Source organism: Trichosurus vulpecula, chromosome 7 (genome assembly GCF_011100635.1).
Source record: "Trichosurus vulpecula isolate mTriVul1 chromosome 7, mTriVul1.pri, whole genome shotgun sequence".
Lineage (NCBI taxonomy): Eukaryota > Metazoa > Chordata > Mammalia > Diprotodontia > Phalangeridae > Trichosurus > Trichosurus vulpecula.
Genome location: NC_050579.1, coordinates 52,909,256 through 52,931,939, shown reverse-complemented (window position 1 = coordinate 52,931,939; position 22,684 = coordinate 52,909,256). Strand labels below are relative to the sequence as shown.

The window sequence follows — 22,684 nt, the reverse complement described above, 5'->3', positions numbered from 1 at the left end:
AACAAATTATGTAGATACTTATTTATATTTTTTATATTTATATTTTGTAAGCATGTGTGTGTTGTGTACAAGGAACCCTGATGCTCCTGGCATCTGCTGGAAATTGTCCCTGATCAAAAAGATGCTTCATTTTGAATGCATTTGTTTTGCACCCTTTTTTTTTTTGACTGGTTAGTGCAGCTTTAGAATGAATGATCTTGCTTTTTTTCCTAGGTCGACTGATCTTTGATAATCTGAAAAAATCTATTGCATATACACTGACCAGTAACATTCCAGAAATCACCCCTTTCCTCATCTTTATCATCGCAAGTATTCCTCTGCCCTTGGGGACTGTCACCATTCTCTGCATTGACTTGGGCACTGACATGGTGAGTTCAGGTGACAGTACATAGCAAACATTTTGTTCCCTGGTGGATGTTACATCATGGGCAGGGAGGGGGTGGCTGGTATTGTCCTCATCCACTGCAGGAATAGGTCCAGATTATGCTCGTAGCTCCTCCATGGGGAAAAGAATGTGCTTAGTCACATGGGTTGCTTGATAATCTCCCTCCTTCCCCATTTTTCATAGAATCCTAGTTGGAAAGGACCTTAGAGGTCATCTACTCCATTTCTATTTTTAATTGAGTACATGTTTTGAATACCTCCATCCCAAAGGGACACCACGGCAGAAACACTTTGTATTGTGATGGCTTTACCTTGATGTCTTTCTTGTTATCAGCAACACCTTTTTATCAGATAGCATGGCATCTTTTCCCTTTGCAAACTATCAGGTAACCAGAACGTAAAACCATCTCATCCTTAGGATAACTTAAACCAGATTGGGACAATGAGGTTACCTTAGCCTTTTAAAGCTCAAGAAAAACATTACAGCACCTCTTTGCCATGCCCCATGCTGGTCACAGCTGTAATCATGAAAGTCTGCTGTCCTTCCAAGGTGCCAGCTATTTCCCTGGCTTACGAGCAAGCTGAGAGTGACATCATGAAGAGACAACCCAGAAATCCTAAAACCGACAAACTGGTGAATGAGCGGCTGATTAGCATGGCCTATGGACAGATAGGTAAGCAGTAAACACCATGTCTGTGCAGAGTGCCAAGCACCTGGTTTGTAGAGGGAAAGAGATAGACTAGCAGACATCAGTGTTTGTCTTAGGTAGGCTAAAAGGGATAAAGCCTTATAGGATCTCTTCCCTTCCTTATATTAGAAAGTGTCTCAAGGTTAGCAAATGTTAATCTTGCCAAGTCACTTTTAGAGGAGTTTTGGGTTTTTTATTCGACATTTGGTATTTATTTCCTGGGGTAAGGTCATGTCTTTCTGGCTATTGAGGGCAACCTAACCTCATGAAGCACGGAAAAGAAAGCATGGATAGAACAGCCTTCAGACAACAACCCTTAGTCTGAATTCAGTCCTAGCCTGGAGAATTTGGTTGGCCACATTATGAGAAATGATCTTAGAGATGAAAATCCTGAACTATGAAGGAAGAACTGGAAGACAGACAGGTTTCTCTCTCCTCTCCTTTCTCACATTCTCTCTCTCTCTCTCTTTCTCTGTTACTTTCTCTCTTACATTCTCTCTCCTTTTTCTGTTACATTCTCTCTCCTTTACCTTCTTTAAGGCATGTGAAATTTGTACCATTACAAAGTTGGGCTTTCCTAGGATATTTGATTCAGTAAAAGAATGTGCAGAGATAGGGAGGGTGGGTTTAAAACTGCCACCACCACCACCACCTAGTGGAATGCTTTAAATCAATTAAAGTTTATTAAGCACTGGGGATAACAAAGCAAAGGGGAGTCCATTCTCAAGAAACTTAGTCTTATGGAGAAGCAACATGCAAATAACTCTGCAGACAGGGTATACACAGGATAAATTGGAAATGGGAAGGCACCATCATTAAAGGGAATCAGGGAAGGCTTCCTTGTGTGGCAGTTTAGCTGGGACTTGCCTGGACACCTCGGTGAGGTGGGCAAGCATCCCCCCAGCATGCAGGATAGCCAATGAAAATGCCTGGATTAAGGAGGTGTGGAGTATTGAAGAGATGATAGAGCTTGAAAAGGTCAGCTCATTCATGCTCAAAGGCAAAAAGTGAGTCATGTAGTCTAGATAGCTGCCTACAGAGGACAACTTTGTTCCTGTGAAATCCCTGAGGAACGAACTATTTCCACCTTTCTTAGGGGGTGGACAGTTCCCACCATAACTCTTAACGTGCATTTTGGGTAAGTCCTGAAGTACTAGTTGCATATTTATTAGTGGGCAAGTCAAGTGATCCATGTGTTGTCATCTGTAAGTAGAGTTGTCTGAACAGCAATTTGGTGTGGTGAAAAGAAGGGTGGGCCAGAAAGTTCAGGTGTAGCTCATTAGTTAATCTTGTTTCCTTACCTCTGGAACAGCAATAATCAATTCCTCCCCATGAAACATCTCAGGGCTACAGTGGAGATCACACAAGTTAATGCCCTTTATGTAAAAGGGCTAACAACCTTGTGAAGCATAAAGGGGGTGTGGTATTAAAAGAGCATGTTTTCTCCTTTCTCAGGTATGATCCAAGCTCTTGGAGGCTTCTTCACATATTTTGTGATTTTGGCCGAGAATGGTTTCTTACCCTCAGGCCTGTTAGGGATCCGAGTGGACTGGGACGACCGATGGACCAATGATGTGGAGGACAGCTATGGTCAGCAGTGGGTAAGACCTCTTGGATGGCTTTCTTGAGACTAGGGGGAAGATAAAGAGGGATAAGGTGGCTGGTTTGTGTGTGTTTCAAGCTGTGTTTTTGTCTCCCATTCCCTTAGACCTACGAGCAGAGGAAAATAGTGGAGTTCACTTGCCACACAGCCTTCTTTGTCAGTATTGTGGTGGTGCAGTGGGCTGACTTGATCATTTGTAAGACCAGAAGGAATTCAGTCTTCCAGCAGGGAATGAAGTAAGTAACACATGCTAAAAAGTCCTAGCTGGAAGAAAAGCTCTGGTATAAAGTACCTTGCTGGAACACAGCCTTCTGGTGGTGCTGAGTCATCCCCTGGGGACATCAGAATAGAGAATCTTTTTCACGACAACTGGGCCCTTTTCCTACTAGGCCTTTCCCCCCCTCCTTCCCCACCTCAGATATCATAGCTTAAAGGTTTGAGGGTGCAGCTAGTACAGTCCTTTGTTCTTGGGCACAATACAACCCTAGACACAAAGGTTGAAGTTATCTGGGGCACTGGTCTCAAGCATTTTTCTGACAATCACTGCTGCTTGCTCTTCCATCATGCCTTCTTATCTTTAAGATAGGGTATCAGGAAGGGAAAAAAACCCATCATTTTCAAGTTGTTTTCTAAGGTACCTTTACTGTGGTGAAAAACAAGTCTGGAAAGTAACTTGGCAGTTGAGGGAAAGCTGTACATTTGGAGTTTGAGGTATTTTGTCATTGTCTCCCCGCCCCCATTCAATTTTTTCCCCTTTCCCTCTCTAGGAACAAGATCTTAATATTTGGCCTCTTTGAAGAAACGGCCCTTGCTGCCTTCCTTTCATACTGTCCTGGAATGGGTATTGCCCTAAGGATGTATCCCCTCAAGTAAGTTACTAGACTCAGATGATATCTACTGAAAAAATGATAAGCTTTGAGATGTAGCTCTTTTTGGCAATTGCTTTCAGAACTTCTGGAAGTTTTTCCGGGTATGCTTGAGAATGTTAGTTGTCAGGGAATGGGGCTACCAACCCAGAGGCTGATATGGTCTCGCTAAACTACGTTGGTTTTGGGTTTGGCCTAGCCTGAGACTTAAAACTGTCCCTGAGGATTCCTCACCTAGAACTTGTGACTGATTACACAGGACTGATAGCCATTCTACTCCCTAAACAGAAAACCAAGTCTTCCCTGGACATCCCTCTGCCAACAGAAGCAGAGCTCTATTTTGGCCCTGCAAGCCAGAGATTCTCCAATATGATACATTTTTAAGCTTTGACCAACATGGAGGCACACCTACGTTATCAGCCAGTACAAATGCAATGACTAGGTATTGGTGCAGTTCATTGAGCACCGCTCAAGTCTAAGTATCAAGGTATTCTGCTGTCCCAAAGAAATAGGAGCTTCCTATAGGAAGTCAATGGTAGCGGCAGCAGTGTCTTTGTTAGACCCCACTGGGGTGGGGAACCCAATAGCAGGTGCCTATTAGAGGTCGGTCTTTGCTTAGCCTTTTAGTCATCCTGAGCTAATTCGATTTGTATTAGCATGGGGAAGGAGTCACACTTTTCTGAAATTATAAAATCCTCTCTGACATTTTAGTTTTAAAGCCCTCCAAGGTCCTTTGCTTCCCTTTCTGTATTTATCTGTAAAATGATGATGCCTGGAATACTTGTCCCGCAAGGCTGTTAGGGTTCAAATTTGTGTGTGTGATAACAGTACTAGGCAAACTTAAAAGGTGCCATATTAATTCCAGTTGTCCTTACTATGCGAACCCTGGTGAACTGTTTTTATCACCACGATGGATAGTTCTCCAGCATTTATTTAAAAATGGATTCCTTTGGCTAGGATCTGTGTAGAGGAAAGTAAGAGGGACATCCCTTTAAAACTTGGCCAGGATTTTGTCCAGGGGCAGGGTTTGCTGCTAGGTCCAGGTAAGGGTTTGGTAGCAGTCTCCAACTAATGAGCAAGAGAACAAGCCCCACCTCCAGTTTTCCCGTATCATTAAATATCTCCTGTGAGTTTTAGCATCTCCAGACTTCAGACTTGAAGCCCAGTATCAGTCAGTCAGTAAACATTTCATAAGTGCCTACTGTATGCCAGGTACCCTGCTAAACACCAGGGATACAAATAAAAAGAAAGCTTGTCTGTCACTGTGTTCTATGTCCCTCGAGGCTACTGTGACTGGGGTTGACTGGGCCATAGGTCCAAGGTTCAGAAGGCTGGCAGATGAAGCAAATGATTGTTCAGCTTCCAAATTTTTAAAATTTTTAATGAAATCACCACAAAATTAGGCACAGAAAATATGCCCAAATCTCTTCCCATCATAAAGAATAAAACCAAAAAGAGCTAAATAAACCCTGTGACCTGATTTCCTTTAATAAAATCGTTTTAGGCCTGAGGCATGGGGCTTCACTGCTCATTTCCGTTAGTCTTTCTATTTGACCCTATCTCAATGTGACTCTTTGTTGTGTGTTGCTGTGTGTATCCAGGGGGTGTGGTCAGGGTGTCCTTATGAGGAAGGATTTCATCATTCCTTGACAGAAGCACATGACTTCTCTCCTACTTACTTCCTCTGTCTTCTCTCCCATGTAGCCAAGAGTGTTCATAACTTATTTGGTTCTGTTTCTAGACCAACTTGGTGGTTCTGTGCCTTCCCCTACTCTCTCCTTATCTTTGTGTATGATGAAGTCAGAAAGCTTATTATCAGAAGGAGCCCTGGTGGTAAGGACATTATTATTAATTATTGGGGAGTGGGAGGCAGGTAGTGCCATCTTGGATTTGCCTTTAGAAGGTCTGTGTTCTCTGAACCCAAGGACCTGTGAATCTTAACAATTTGGGAGTGTTTAGTGGGAACCAGTCCCAGCCCTTTTCTCATAAGGATGTCTGAGCACAGCTGAATTTTTGGGTGCTTTTTCACCCGTAGGAATGTTAAGGATCCAGTGGCATCCACTAGCTTTGAAATGCAAAGTAACCACAAGGCAAAATTCACAATTACCTACTCAGCCTATACCCTATTTCCAGAGAGTTCATTATTTTGAAGTGAAATTTGGCAGTGAGATTACGATTGCACTCTGAATTTGGGGGAGAAGTGCCATCCCTATGCTGATAATCCTCAGCAGTTTTTCTTTGGTTTGTTTTCACTTAACGAGTTCTAAATCAGATAGCTAACGGCCTTTTTTTCTCCTTTTTTTCCCCACCCTTGTGTTTACGTGTGTCTGTGCCCATTTGTTCCCGCCCTTCTCCAGGCTGGGTGGAGAAAGAAACCTACTACTAGCTCCCTTGTACTGCATGTTGTGGGCCATTCCACATATTCTGCATCCATCACCACCTCTTTGTGTAATTCAGTCTTGGAATTCAGAATTTTACCCTGGTAGGAAAGAACCAAAGCATGTGGGGAAAGCAAACGTGTCCTGGAATGAAGCATGTAGATATGGGGGGAGGGGGGGTCGGGGCTGCCTGTATACATCCATCTATGGGAAGGTTTTTATGTGCCTTTTTGTTTTTGTAAAAAAGGAAAAACCGGAAAGACTGAAAGAATACATTTTATATCTGGATTTTTACAATAAAGATGGATTATAACTGAATTATTCCTGTGTCTTTTTTTGGGCGGGGCGGGGAGGGAAGATACCTGCTTTTGGCACAAATACTTACAATTTGGGGTTGGCTTACTTTGTCTTGGAAAGATGGGTGAGTTCACTTGACCCCATTTTCAAACCTCATCTCTGTCATTAGAAGCACTAGCTCATGTTCCTTTAAATCCACTCAGTTCTATAACTGTGAAGTTCTTACTTAGTATGCTGCTCACATAGCCTCAAAAGGAAATTTGCAGAAGGAGTTTCCAAATCTGAATAGCCTGGAATATCTACCACATTATCGAATCTTTTCCTCAGTTCCTATAGGTCTTGGATAAGGACTATTTAGGATAGATTCCGATCTCCAAGAGTTTTTGTTATGGATTTGATTTTCTTAAGCAGAACAATCAAATCAATAAACAATCATTAAGCACCTACTATGTGTGTACTGCGTAGAAGAGTGCTAGAGCTAGTTATATTTGTCTTTGTCTGATCTCTGTTTAGCAACACGCTTGACCAGATTCTGTAAATAACTTCTGATAGAAACTTCACTGAAATCTTTAAGAAACACCTGCTTCTTTGACACCCAGTCAGAGAATCCCTTTGGAATATGACCTACTCAGGACATTAGGACATTAGGCACATTAGGAAAATGGTCATCCAGATTCCCCAGTTGGGAGTAAAATACAATCAGTATTCTGATGTCTGACTGCGAATATTTAGTTGGGACCCATTCTGTGTCACCTTTCTTCCCTAGGAATTGCTAAGAGTTTCTCATGAAAAGTAACCAGGCCTTGTTGGCAATAGCACCCAAGAGTAACATACGATGTGTTCATACCAGGAGTGACTGTCATGCCCTTACTGGAATGCATGTAACCAAGGGTTTTTTTTTTTAGTTGTCACAGAGAAAGAACATAGTTTCTGGCATGTACATTGCAAATAAGCTGCCCGTCACAGAATACCTTTCCCATCATAATTTTCTGTCTAGGTAATAGTGACTTTTAAAGAAAGCCTTTTAATCAGCAGCCATACTCTGCCTTATATAAGACAGAAATCAGGTGACCACTAGTAAGTGTGTCAAGTGTCTGAGGCCAGATTTGAACTCAGGTCCTCCTGACTCCAGGGCTGGTGCTCTACTCACTGCACCACCTGGCTGCCCCTACACAGAGATTTTAAAGAAGAAAACTAATTTGTAAGATAGGGGTAATTTCTCAAAGATGATGGGAACTTTAGAATTCTTGGGATGCATGAAAACTCTAACTGGAAAAGAACCATACAAATATGCACTCGAGCCCCCTCATTGAACAGAAGATGAAACTTGGACCAAGTGAAGTGAATGGCATTACCCATGTCACATGACTACATTGTGGCTCGCTCTAGACCGGCAACTCTGAAACTTTGGCATGAGGAACCCTTTTCATATCAAAGTTTCAGAGTTTAGTCTTCAAAATTACTCTTTACTTTTCAAAATTGAGGACCTCCCCCTCCCCAAAATAAATTTTTTTATGTAGGTTATATCTGTCAATATTTACCACATTGGAAATAAAAGTATCTTAGTATTCTCATAAATGTGAAATAGTTTAGACTTCATAGACTCCTCCCCCAAAGGAGTCTTCTTGGGGACCTCGGGGCATCCACACATTACACTGAGAACCGCTGACCTAGAAGGAACACTAGGTTTTTCTCATACATATCCACTGGTGGTGGTGGTGGTTTTTTCCATTACACCAAGATGATGGTAATAATACAGAATCTTTCAAGTCTGCAAAGTGCTTTAAATACATCGTTTCATTTGACATAGTAGGCATTTAATAAATGCATGTTAATTGATTTGATTTGAGCCTCAAATCCCTAGGAATTCCCTGTGGCAATGAAATCACAGGCCTGGTTTAAAAAACAAAACACTGAGGAATTGAGGAAGGGAATAAACATTTATTAAGCACCTACTATGGGCCAGGCACTGAGTTAAGTGCTTTACAAATAGTACTTCATTTAATCTTAATAACTATGAGGAATTCTCATTTTACAGATAAGGAAACAAAGGTGACTTGTCCAAAGATGCAGGTAGTATGTGTTGGAGGTACAATTTGAACATCTGTGCCACATTCTATCCATCTATACTGTTGCCTAGAAGGGTGCTTATGTCTAGCTTTTTTCCTCCTGTCACAAGACCAGTGCAGCCTTTGTCAGCAGTGGCTTAAAGCCATCTTTCCGAAGCAAGAAAGACCTTGTTCTGAAACAATGGTCCTTTGCCAGGACATCCTCCAGCCGAAATCTCTGAGCTGCTTTATGATGGGACCCAATCTCCAGTTGGTTGCTTCCCCCCATGTCACCTCTATATAGTTTACATAGACACACCAACCTAGACCATCACAACAGTTTTTTAGGATGTTTTCTGTCCATTGTATCCCAATTCCAACCCATCCTTCACAGCCTTGTTGGAAAGATCTTTCACTCAGATCCGGTCCATGTTGCTTCTTGGGTCAAATCCCTACAATGGCTTCCAGTAGCAACCTGAGGGAAACTCAAGCCTGGTGTTTCCCAGCACTCAACAGCCTGGTTCCGCTTGCCCTCTCCGACCCACCTCAAACTACCGCTCTTTAGGTATTCCAGGAACACTCCAGCTCTATGGCACAATACCCTCTGCACGTCACGGTTCCTAACCCTAGAAAAACACAATGGTTACTTGGTCCAGCACAGAGTCATTTAAAATCCCACTCAAATGTGAAGTCTTCCAGAAAGCCTCCATTTCCCTCAACACTTTCCACAAAGTCAATATGCACCTTTACACCCCTATACCCCCACCCCCAGAGTTCACAACACAGGGTTTCATACACAAACACACACATATATACACATGTACATAGATATACATATATACATGTATATATGCATGCAGATTTTATACACAGGAAAACCTTTATATGTGTATGTACTGTATACATATATGTATGCATGTATCTGTATGTGTGTGTGTATTTCTCTTTTGTTATCATTATTTGTGGGTATGTATCAGTCCCTCCTAGGCTTAGCACCATGAAGACAAGGACTGGGTCCCCAGTGCCTAACACAGTGCCCTATGCACCAAAGGTGGTTAATAAATATGGGTTGATTTGAATTACAGTGATTTCCACCTGGGGGTGGGGGTGGAGATAGGGGTGGGTAGGGAGAGTGTACTGGTGGTGCTCTTTTTCCCTCTTGCTCAGGGACCCTACTCTCCCTCCATATCCCATCCCAAGGCTTTGAAGGGGGATAAAACCAACCAGTAAGACTAGCTATCATTTATTTATACAGCACTTTAAGGAATGCATGCAAAGAAACTTATGGATATTACTTCACTGATTCTTCACAACAATCCCGTGATATAGAGGCTATTATCCCCATTTTACACATTAAGACACTGAGGCTGTAACTTGCCCAAGGCCACGCGGCTAATAGGTGTCTGAGGCAGAATTTGAACTCTTTCCGATTCCAAGTCTAACTCTATCCACTATACCGTCTACCTGAATTTATTAAGGACTCCTCATATACCAAGTACTGTGTTAAGTGTTGGGTATGCAAAGACAAAAGCCAAACAGTCCCTGCCCTCAAGGACCTTATAGTCTAATGAAAGAGCCCTATACATTTATAGGTATATATGCAAGTCATGTACAAATTAGAAATAAAGTACCCTAGAAATAAGGTACCTTTCGAAGGGAAGGCACCAGCCTCAGAAAACGCCAGGAAAATCCTCCTGAAGAAGGTGGCACCTGAGCTACGTCTTGAAGGAACCCAAGGATTCTAATAGGCCGAAGAGGGAGAGTAAGACAGAGAGGGGATTGAGGGCCGAGTGTGAGGAAGAGAGAGAAGGTAGTGTGTGAAAAGAAATAATGAATGAGAATTTCTCACAAAAAGCCTCGGGCAGTTCTGCATAATACTTGAGGGTGGCCTTGGTGTAATTAAATGAAGACAGGAATCATTCTGCTGGCCCAGTCATTTTCCCAAATGAGTTGAAATGTATTGAAATGTAAAAAGGGTTCTTGTTATATGACAACTCCCAATATGTACAATTTTGTATTTATAGATAGGCTTTCTTGTGAACCATGCAAAACACCTTACATTTGTGATCATCACAAAGTTTGGGGCTGAGAGTGACATACTCCCCATTTGGGAAAACAGAGTGGAGACAAGTGTAGTGACTTGCTTAAGGTCATATAGATCATCAGTAAAGACCGGGCTACACACTCCGACCTTCTGGTTTCTCTTCCAGTACTTCCTCTACTAAGTAACTTCATGTGTTGCACTTAGCACAAGGATCTAAGACCAGCCCCCATATGAATAATAAATGAAATTTATATAACACTTGAAGTGCAACTGGGTGGGCACAGTGAATAGAACATTGGGCTTAGCATCAGGAAGACTCATCTTCCTGAGTTCAAATCTAGTCTCAAACACTCACTAGCTGTGTGACCCTGGGCAAGTCATTTAACCCTGTTTGCCTCCATTTCCTATCTGTCCAATGAGCTGGAGAAAGAAATGGCAAACCATTCTAGTGTCTTTGCCAAGAAAACCCCACAAGGGGTCACGAACAACAATGAAAATAATACTTTACAATTTGAGAAGTCTTTTTACATATGTTATCTTTTTTCAATCTCACAACAATCCTATGAGGTACGTAGGCAGTACAGATATTCCTGTCTTCATTTTGTAGATGAGGAAACAGACTCAGGTAGAACAAGGAACTTACTGGGCACATGTTATATGTGACAATTAGTTAATAAATATGGGTTGATTTGAATTTCAGTGATCTCCACCTGGGCTGGAGGGAGTACACCAGGAGTACTCTTTTCGTCTCTGCTCAGGGGTTCTGTTTCTCCCTCATGGTGTCTTAATTGATCCTATGAGGCTGACTCATTTTGCTTTGAACATAGTAGGCCCTTAATAAGGCTTTGCCCTTCATCCATTCATTACGGTTATTTGAAAGTAATTGAAGTGATGAGATGAGCTAATATATAAAGTGCAATCCTCAAAGCACTCTATAAATGGTGATCATCATCATCACCATCATCATCCTCATGATTAATTGGAGGACTTAAATGTGAAATAGGGATTAGCCTCGTTCAGTTTGCCTCCGGAGGTCAGAACTAAGAACAATGGAGAACAGAGAAAGAATGGATGGAGTCTGAATGCAGATTGAAACGTACTATTTTCACTTTCTTTATCTTTTTCATGATTTTCTTCCTTTTGGTCTGTTTCTTCTTTCACGACACGACTAATGTGGAAATATGTTCTCCATGATTGTACGTGTATAACCTATATCAGATTGCTTGCCATCTTGGGGAAGGGAGAGAAGGAAAGAGAAAAAAATTGGAACTCTAAATCTTATTTAAAAAAATGAATGTTGAAAATTGTCTTTACTTCTAATTGGAAAAAAAATAAAATACTATTTTAAAAAAGAATAAAAACTTACAGTCACAGAGACTCAGGCCTGATGCATGGTAGTGCTTCTTAAGGAATAGAATCATCCCAAAGAGGAGTGGGCTACTTGATGCAGCCATCACTAGAAGTCTTCAAGGAGAGGTTGGATGACTATTTCTCATAAAGGCAGCTAGTTGGCACAGAACATTGAGCACTAGGACTGGAATCAGGAAGACCTGAGTTCAAATCTGACCTCAGATACTTACTGTGTGACCTTGGACAAGTCACTTAACCGCTGTCTGCCTCAGTTTCCTTATCTATAAAATGAGGATTATAACATCACCTGCCTTTCAGAATTGAAAAGAACAAATGAAATAACATTTGTAAAGTACATAGCACAGTGTCTGTCACATATAATAATTCTTATAGAAGCCATTCCTGTTTGGTTGTGATAAATGGTCTCTGGGGTTGCTTTCCACTCTGAAATTCTTTGATTGTATGATACACTATCTAATTCACAGGGCTATTACAAAGTTCACCCAAGAAAGTGATAACAATAACCATCATTTACAAATATCTCGTTAATCCTCACAACAAACGTGAGAGGTATGGGCTGTTATTATCCTCATTACTACCCAGGAAACTGAGGCAGTCAGCACTTAAGGGATTGCCCAGGGTCACACAGCTAGCAAGTGTCTGAACCCATCCTTATATTTTATCCTTACTCCAGGTCAGGCCCTACCTAGCCCTTTGTAAAGCATTGTACAAACCTAAAGCTTACGTGGACGTGAACTAGAAAGTGTGGTTGGACAAGAGTTGTGATAGTCATACCTGAACATTTCAAGTGGTACGGTGGCTTGTACATTGCCTCTCCCATTAGACTATTAGCTCCTTGAGGGGAGGGACTGATTTTCCCCCTTTCTTTGTGTTCCCAGCACTTAGCCCAGTGCTCAACACAGAAATGCTTAATGACCAACTATTATGATCGTTCGTACAATTCTTCCCCACCCCCACTCCCCAACTCCTTTCCTCTGCTAACAGAGCACCTTTGCTTCTCCTGCTTCCATACCTAGAAAGGAAAAGAATAATAATTCACATTTCTATTGCATTTGAAAGTTTGCAAAACTCCTTCCTTACCAACAAGCCTGTGAGGTTTTAGCGTCCCTATCGTACAGTTGGGGAAACTGAGGCTTTGGTAGATAAAGAGATCTGTGGCCAGTTTCTGGAGCAGATTCTGAACCTAGATGTGCTGGCCCCAGGTGCAAAGGGCACTTTTCACTCTCACACCCGGTGAGCCCAGGCACTAGTGTCACTCATTCAATCCGGAATAGGTCCAAAGATCCCAAGAGGCTCTCAGCTCCAAAGGGAATGTTTTGTGTACCTGAGCAGGGACCAAAGAAAACTGGTTTTATGGGCCAAGGAATAGAAGCAGTCATCTGACCCAGGGCACTCTGCTTTAAAAAGGACAAACTAACCCCCGGGAAAGTTAGACAGAAGATCATGGAAAGTTTCTTGGAAATTAAGCGCCAGCTGCTGAAAGTTTAGGCAAATGGCCTTGCCCCCGGGTGCTGCAGCTTGTCCCGCCCCAGCTCAAAGATTAGGAAGAATGAAAGTTTAGGCGCTTTAATCCTTAGTTAATTTATGCAATTGGCCTCTTGCTAATACACGCCCTGGCTGGCTTTTGAAGGCAGGTGCTTCTTGATTTAAACAGTTAACTGTTTTCCTGAGTAAATAGAATCATTTCACCTAGGATCTTTGAGGGTTGGTGCTTAGAGATCTATTAGTCTGGCCTGCTCATTTCATAGTTCAGGAAAAGTGAAAGCAGCTGGAGACCACCGGAGCTAATGTTGCTGTCCCACTTTACTAGCTGTGTGGCCTTGGGTGAGACATCTCGTTGTGTGATCCTCAGTTTTCTTATCCCTAAAATGGGGACAACTTTTTGCACTACCTACCTTAAGGTTATCACTTTGCAAACTCCAAAGTGGTACCTAAATGTGACTTTGCTTTCTCTTATTCGATGACTTGTCCAAGATCACACGAGTTAGTCGTAAAGGCAAAATCTGAACCCAAGCCAACTGGACTCCTAGACCAATTGACTTTGTGTGGGTCCATTTAATTTTTCTGTTTGAAAATTTTCACATCAGCTTTGACTCAGTTCCTATAAAATAAATACAAGATCTTTTTCAAAAGTAGGAAGTCGACCTCTACTGCTCTTGCTACATAAATTTTTTAAAAAATCCATTTTTAATAAAAATTTTAAAAGATGACAAAAATTAATGAATTGCCCGTAATACAGTTACTACATTTTAGAGAGGGCTAGCATACTGTCATGTGGACATTTTACCATATACATACATATATACATATACATACATATATATATACACCTATATGAAGATATGTACATATACATACACACACTTTCATAGTTAAAACTGCACTGAGACTTTTGAGATAACCCTGTATAAAACTGATGTGTCAATTGTCAGACTCTCTGTTTTGTTTTTATTGACATTTATTTCCAAATAGATCTCTGTCTCTTCTCTACCCAGGAAGCTATCCCTTGCAACAAACCATTAGGCTTTCTACTGCACCATGCTAGTTCACATTTTGTTATGTGAATCTCCAAATCTTCTCCTAATTTGTTCTTTCACGTATCACGGTTTCTGAGTAGACCTGTGCTCCTTTGCTTCTATCAGAAGGGCCTGCTAAATATTTTTCCAGGTCCCATATCCAAATGATCCTCTCTCTCAGTACAATGAGGTCTTTTCTGCATCGCCCTCTCCCAGAGGAGTTGGCAGTGAACACCTAGAGAAGGCGCCAATGGCCTGGGCTTCATTATTTGCATAGTATGACAATCACAGAATGCCCAAACCAGAAGGGCCTTGGGACCAGAGAATATAGAATGTCAGAGCTGGAAGGGACTTTAAAGATCATGTCATCCATCGGACAGGTGAGTAAGATGATGGGGGAATTACAGTATGAGATATTTCTCATACCAATAACCCATACCTCAGATGCTACTGACTCCAGCACAGCTGCTCAGTCCAAGGGGGAGATCTGGTTTCCTGAAGTTGGTGTTACTTCATTCTTCCTGTTAATCTCCCCGTGGTGGAAATTCATACCAGGAATCCTTGGCCTGGTGCATCTTTGGAGTGGGGAGGGGTCCTACTCTGAAAATGTAGCAAGTGAGGGACGGTCATGGTCAAGGTCAATGTATTCCTAATAAGGATGTCCTGACTGCCTCCTTAAAGTCCTTCAGTGTTTTCAGAGAAGACCTCCCTCCTCTTGAACAGGACTGGAAAAAAGAGCTGGAAGTATGCCTCCTGGTAGGCCATCAACAACATTGTGCTGCCTTGGCCTGAGATGAACTATAAGTACAAAAATGCATAGTGGGGGAGGGGAGAGAAAGAGAGAGAGAGACAGACAGACAGAGACGGACAGAGAGACAGACAGAGAGAGAGAGACACATAGACACAGACACAGAGAAAGAGACAGACAGAGACAGAGAACGAGAGAGAGAAAGAAGAGGAAAGAAAAAGAGAGGTAAGGAGAAGAGGGGAGGGGAGAAGATGGGAGGAAAAAAGGGAGAGGAGGAGAGGAAAGAGGAGGGCGGAGGAGAGGAGAAGAATGGAGAAGAAAGGAGAGGAGAGAAGAGGAGAGAGAGGTAGAGAGAAAGAGACTGAGACACAGAGAGGAAGCTCATTGTGTCAGGCACCATGATACAGATAAAAGCAAGCAGGACAAATGTTGCCCTCAAGGAGGCTATATTCTAATGGGTTAAGACAATACTTAAAGGGGAGAGGAACATGCAAAGGCATATTTCATATGTAGTAAGGGCTTATGTCAGACAAAGTAAAAGCTCACTTATCAGAACTGACTCCAAGGGTGGAGTCCATATTATCTGAGGGGAATGAAGGTGATAGCCAAAGTGGAGAAGGTATGGGAGAGTGGACTGGGAAGTTAAGTACATTGATGTGATGGTTTTGCTATAGTTCAAATGCATAATAATAAAGTAATAGTGAATAATAGTTATATAAAATGGGAAGTTTCTTGATATTTAGTATCCTAATATTAATACAATCAATAACAGCTTACACTTAAAAAGCCAGGTGGTGCAGTGGATAGTGCGCTGGGCCTAGAGTCAGGAAGACCTGAGTTCAATTCTGGCCTCAGACACTTACTAGCTGTGCGACCCTGGGCAAGTCACTTAACCCTGTTTGCCTCAGTTTCCTCATCTATAAATTTGAAATAATAACTATGCTTACATGACAAGGTTGTTGTGATGAATCAAGTGTCTAAGGCTGGATTTGAACTCAGGTCCTCCTGACTCCAGGGCCAGTGTTCTACTCACTGCACCATCTAGCTGCCCCTATGATGGTCACTTTTAAACATTTTTTAATAAGTGCATATACCTTTAATATTAGGAAATTCCCCTTTTCATAGGAGGTAGGTATTTCTATTTTGATATGGTAAGTCACATAAATTATAGCAATGGATTGAAAGTGTCCAATGGACATCCATCTAAAAGGTCATGATTTTCAAACCTTGCCTAGGACTCAAGATGCCTTATCGAGGCTCCACATTTATTCATCCACTCACTAACATTTTTTTTTTAAATTAACAAGCATTTATTTTTGTCTTCCTCCCAATCCCCCCTCCACTGGAAAAGAAAAAAAAAATCCATGTAACGAACATGATCAAAACAAAACAAATTTCCACGTTGGCCACATCTAAAAATGTATGTCTTCTAAGTTGTGACCCCATAACTTCTCTGCAATGAGTTGGGCGGCATGCATCATCACTGGTCCCTTAGGACTATCATTGGTCATCACGTTGGTCAGTATTCTTAAGTCTTTCAAAATTATTGGTCTTTAAAATTTGTTGTAATTGTATACATTGCTCTCTGGATTCCGCTCACTCCATTTTGTATCATCATAACAAACACCTGCCATTTTTATTGAGTTAGTCCGTTGATATAAAAAAGAAATCAATTCATAGCCTATTTTATATAAATTATGGATCTTAAAGGATAAAATTTATTAACTTCATTGATTTTAGACTCAATTTTGTATTGCTTTTTTTGTTTTTACCCCTTAAGTCAAGCTCTTTTGTTTTGCTCTTAAATCCACAGAAAGTTCCTACAAATTTGCAAGTGAACAAACCCATTTATGGCTAAATTATTTTTTTTTGAGTCTTAACTTATACACACACTCATTCACACGTGTATATATATATGTACAATTTGTGCATGCAAATATCCAGGACACCCACAGACATCTACTTATGCAATAATAAGAAGTTATATTTATGTAGCACTTTATGGTTTTAAAAACATTTCCTCCACAACCAAACTGTGAGGTAGGAAGTACAAGTGTTATCAACACCTCCATTTCACAGATGGGAAAATCAAGTCTCAAAGACGTGAAATGGTTAGCGACAGTCACCTAGCTGGTAAACCCACTTTGCTCAAGTCTCTCAGTCTCCCAAAACCACTGTGTGCTCCATCATATCATGAGTAGAGAGAATTTGCCCTGGAGGTTGAAAGAGGTAGGAAGTGAATGGTAGATAGCAAGTAGGATGAAAAATTAAATCAGTGAGTAGTTGAGAGGTTCCCAGGATGCTAGGAAGAAGGATGAATACTTAATCACCTCTTCCTTAAAAGCCCATGTCAGGTACCACCACCTTGGTAAAGCCATCTTTGATACATCCACCTCCCTGCCCCCTACTATCCACTTCTCCAAGTTATCTTTTTTTTTCCTTGTTTTTTTTTTTGGAGGCAATTAGGGTTAAGTGACTTACCCAGGGTCACGCAACTAGTAAGTGTCTGAGGTTGAATTTGAACTCAGGTCTTCCTGACTCCAGACCTGGTGCTCTATCCACAGCGCCACCTAGCTGACCCTCTGAGTCATCTTGACATTTTCCTTGCCCCTGGACTTTGATGACTCCAGAAGAGAGAGTGAGGCTGATGACTTTGTGACACTCTGCCTCACTTAAATCCAATTCCTCTTCAGAAAATGAAGGATGAGCTGCAACAAAACAACCCCTTTCTCCATATCAGCTGAAGGTGATCTCCCCCTTCTCACAGGGTTTCATATCTTTCTTTTTATCATTTATCAGGTATTGCTTTACATTTAAATTGAGTGTGTGCATGCCTTAGTGTGCCCTTCCCCCAAAGGAGAGGACAGGGACTGTTTGTATTTCATCTGTTTCTCTAGAACCTAACAGGGAGCCTTGTGCATAATAGGATAAAGGGAGGGAAAGGACCCAGGACCTCACAAGTGTGTGGAATTCCTGAGTGAGGAAAATCAGTCTAGTCACGCAGGAGAACATCTCCCAGTTTAGCCTTAGGGAGTTGCCTAGATCAGTAAGAAATGAAATGACTTACCCAAAGTCATCCTGGCTGTATATCAGAGGCAATAAGCGGACCTTGAGCTCCAGCCAGTGTTCCTGGCATTGAGACCAGCATTCTACCCACTATCCCATGATGCCTCTCTATACAAGATAAATGTTGAATGAATATTGACTGAATTCTAAAGAATCATACACCGTTCCCACCAGGAAGAAGTTAGCAGTCTCATTGGGAAAGGGTGAGTATTATTCAAAAAAGGGTTAGTGAACAAGAGAAGATAAGACAAGATGCTCCATAACTGGGAGCTATGTGGTGGTCACAGATAAGGGCTAAGAGACTGGAGAAGAGAGTACTGGGTGTGGGCTGGAGTAACAGGGGAGGGCTTCACCAAAGGGAGGAGATAGTAGAATCAAAGGAAGGCACTGAGTTGGAACAGCAGATGGAGGCAGGTTAACTTTATAGCCCTCTCTCTTGTGTAATTGGACAGGAACACATCTTCCCTGGATCCCCTGAGGGGAGGGAGGAAGAGGGAACGAAAAAGATAAATTTGTCCAATTTTGAAATACCCACCTTCTCTCCTCTTAAAATGGAGGGTGGGGAGGTGGGGCTTGAAAAATTTGAGAAGGGAGAGAAGTTGACTTTTAAGGAAGAGAAGAATGTCAATAGACTGAGATGGGGCAGGAGCCTATTGCCAATATGGGAAATATGGGGAAGGAAGCAAGGAAGGAAGGAAGGAAGGAAACAAGCATTTATTAAGCACCTACTGTGTGCCAAGTAGGGGAAGCTAGGAGGCACAGTGCATAGAGCATTGGTCCTCAAGTCAGGAGGACCTGAGTTCAAAGCCCGTCTCAGAAACTTACTGGTTGTGTGACCCTAGGCAAGTCACTTAACCCTATTTGCCTCAGTTCATCTGTCAAATGACCTGGAGAAGGAAATGGCAAACTACTCCTGTGTCTTTGCCAAGATAGCACCCCCTACCACGGGTTCATGAAAAATTGGACATGACTAAAATGACTCAACACCGACATGTTATACAAATATATTATTTGATCCTCACGACCACCCTCAGAAATGCTTTTATTATCCCACTTTCCAGTTGATGAAACTGAGGCAGGCAGAGGCTAAGTGATCTCAGGTCTCCCTGACTCCAGACCCAGATCTCTATTCACTAACTGCCTCATTAGTGTGAGAATAGTAAGATGCCCGGTTCAAAAGGTGGCCCAAAGGCAGCTTACGGGGGACCTTGCATGCCAGGATGATGAGTTTAGCCTTTTTAAACTAAGCAACATCAAATCACATTTGAGCCGAGGGAAGACACGGTCAGACCTACATAATAGAATAATGATTCTGGTGGTGGTGTGGAAAAGTAATTAGAGACGGGAAACAACACGTACAAGAAGACCCATTGGGAGATTGTTAGAATAGACTCAGAGAGAGGAAATGAGGGCCTGAGTTGGTTGGTGGTAGTTTGAGTAGAAATGTGGGAGGAAGAGGGAAGGATCAAAGGTCACCCTGAGGTTTTAAACCTGGGGAATGCTGGTGCCATCAACAGGAATAGAGCATTTTGGTTTGAGCCATTGTAATGTTAATGGCATATAAGATCTTCCTGGCCCATTAATAGGCCTCACATGGAGCCCATTAAGGGAAGCTTGCTTAGGGGAGGCTTGCTTATAGGAAGGTTTTCACACCTTTTGGTACTAGGTTAATTAAGCACTGAGTCACGAGGGTTGTGATGCCTTCTGGCTCTGAGCCTATTAACCAAAAGAGTATATGTTCTAAGAGGTGAGCTTTTGCTTTGAGGGTTCGCTTATCTTTTGATTCCCTGGTCAAGATTCTGAGTAACCATATGTTCAGAACTCCCCCACTACCCAGTTGTAAAGGCCCTCTCGATTCAGTGGTGTATAGTAAAGTATATACCAATATTGCTCTGATTCAGGCAGTTAAGAGCCCCATCTTTTGGTCAATTTCTCTGCTTGTATTTTCTCTGCTTATATTTTCTCTGAATTAGTGAATGTAATTAAAGAAGATTGTCGACCCCTTTAAAGTTGCTTTCCTTTAAAAGCAGATTAAAGAACCTGTGCTAGCAGGCCATCCTGGGTATGCTAGGGTACTTGCTGTTACAGCTATGTTGAGTTTAACCTATCAGAGGGGCATCCAGGTAGTGCTGTCCATCAGGTCATAAGAAATATAAGACTGGAGCTCAAAGGAGAGGTCAAGCCTAGATGTTTAGGGGAGAAAATACTTTGTTTCTTTTTATGCAAATTTTACTTTTTTCAATGAATGAGGATTTTTTTTTTTTAATTCTTCCTGCTCATGGCCATTGAAAAAAAAAGAAAGAAAATCATTATGCTACTAGAGATGGTGTCAGAGGAACCTGGGAACACTTGCATGAACTGATATAGAATAAAGTGAGCAGAAGCCATTTGTTTCTAAAGATGTGAAAACTGGGCGGAGCAGGGGAGGTATCGCATTTGGTAATGCAATCATCAATGTTAATAGTTGGCATTTATTTAGCATTTTAAGGCTTAGCAGCTAGGAGGTACAGTGGAAAGAGCTCTTGTTCTGGAGTCAGGAAGACTTGAATTCAAATCTGACCTCAGATACTTACTAGCTGTATTACCCTGGGCAAGTCACTTACCTTTGTCTGTCTCAGTTTCTTCAAATGTAAAATGAGACTAATAGTAGCACTTATTCCCCAGGGTTGTTGTGAAGAGAGAATGAGTTAATGTTTGTAAAGTGTTTTGTTTGCCCCGCTCTTCCTCCCATATAAATGCTGTTATTTGTACAAAGGACTTTGCATAGATCATTTCTCTGGAGGTTCATAGCAACTCTTTGAGGTCCATACCACAGGTATTATTCTTTCTGAGCCTCAGAGAGCTTGTGTTTCACCCAACATCACAAAACAAGAGATGTGGGATATGAACCCAGTCTTCCTGAGGCCAGCTTCAGCATGCTTGCCCCTGTGCTAGGCTGTGCTCTCCCTAAGAGAAAGTAGAGACAGAGAAGAGGGACTAGGATAGACAAAGTCTTAAGAGCCACCTACACTTAGAGGGCAGGAAGAGGAAGAGGAGCCAGTGGAGGAGTCCAAGAAGGACCAGAAGAGGCGAGAAGAGAACCATGAGAGCATCATCAAGGAAGAGAAAATATCAGGGAGAAGGGGATAGACACATGGGCTGGGGGATGGGTAAACCATTGGTGGTGAAGGAGTGCTATGGACTTTGCTTTAAGAAATAATGTATATGAAGAATTCAGAGAAGCATGAGAAGACTTATCTGACCTAATCCTGGGCAAAGTAAACAGAGCTAGGAAAACAATATATCGAACACCTACAACAATGTAAACACAAACAGTAACAACTGAATCTGAACTCCACATAATTATAATGATCAAGTTTGTTTCTGAAGAAGAAATAGCAAATGTACCAGCCTCCCTTCCCTTTATTGGAAAAGCAGGGCTATACGTATATGGTATGTGTGTTTGTGCGTGTGTGTATGTATACACATATATACACACATATATTTATATGTGGTTTTATACATACACATACATATACACACATACACATCTATGTATATATTATATTATTATACATGTATGTGTGTATATACATGCATATACATACACACATACATATACATATACTTATATACATACATATGCAGCCAGACTCACTTGATGTATTGATTAATTTTGGTGAACTGCTTTCTTCCTCCCTTTTTTTATTCTTTGTTTAATGATATGGTTCAGAAGGGGAGGGAAGAAGAAAAGGGTATATTGAGAAAGGAAAGTAACATAAGAATAACAGCTATTAATAAAAAAAATAAATGAATGAATGAAACAGCCAACAGTAGCAAATTTACAAAAAGATCAAGAAGGATAAGGACTGAGAAAAGGTTTCTCTTGTATCCCCCTGGAAATGGACCCACTCTCTACAGACTTGCTGCTCAGTTGTCTCTCCTCTCATGTTTTCCCAGAATGCCTTTCTGCAACATCTTCTGTAAGCAAACTGAGGCCAGAGACTCTTCTCTGTGTATTCTGCATGGTCTCTGGGGCACTGTGGGCACAGGGCCCCTGTTAATGAACAGATGACCAGGAGGATTAGCTGGCCCCCATGACCTTGGCAGGGATTCTCAAGTTTCTGGACCCAGTGTCTGATGCCCCACCCAAGTGGGTGCTCACCTTGATAAAGTCCCTGAGAAGACAAAGCAAAGAGACAGACAGGTTTTGTTCTCCTTTGGTGTAGTCACTCTCTGAATACCGGTTTTGTTTGAGCCCAGGGATTAGGAACATTCCATGGCCCTGGGAACTTGCTGCTTCCCCAAGGTCAGACCTTCTTTTAAAAGCATTCTTTATTAGAAAGTCTCTCTTGAGTGTTCACTTCTCCATTAGCGCTTTTATGTAACTAATAGATAGACCTAGAAACTAAAACATACGGTGTCCTGAATTCTTGACACACACTCCTGACTCATAGCAGCATTTATGCTACCTCGTAGGATTTTTTTTTTAATACAATCCATTAGCTGGGGTGGTAAGGGGATAAAAACAGCACTTGACTGCAAAGAATAGCCAGTCTTCTTCCAGAAGGTCTAGAGGCAGGGAACTCAAATCCTTGTTCTGCTTCTTAATACTTCTGTGAGACCTGGAACGAGTCTCTGGGCCTTAGGATACTCATCCGTAAAATGGATAAACTGGACTAGAATGAGCTCTAA

At 41.7% G+C, this 22,684-nt stretch overlaps 1 protein-coding gene across 1 annotated transcript in view; it reads left to right on the top strand.

The window, feature by feature from the left end:
* Positions 1-6,238, top strand: part of ATP1A1 (ATPase Na+/K+ transporting subunit alpha 1) — a 34,509-nt gene extending 28,271 nt beyond the window's left edge. The window contains exons 17-23 of the mRNA XM_036769315.1: positions 214-368; positions 935-1,058; positions 2,529-2,674; positions 2,782-2,912; positions 3,444-3,545; positions 5,284-5,375; positions 5,900-6,238. Of these exons, the coding sequence (XP_036625210.1) occupies positions 214-368; positions 935-1,058; positions 2,529-2,674; positions 2,782-2,912; positions 3,444-3,545; positions 5,284-5,375; positions 5,900-5,928 (779 nt within the window). The 3' untranslated portion in view covers positions 5,929-6,238. The remainder of the gene's footprint in view (positions 1-213; positions 369-934; positions 1,059-2,528; positions 2,675-2,781; positions 2,913-3,443; positions 3,546-5,283; positions 5,376-5,899) is intronic.
* Positions 6,239-22,684: the final 16,446 nt, after the last annotated feature.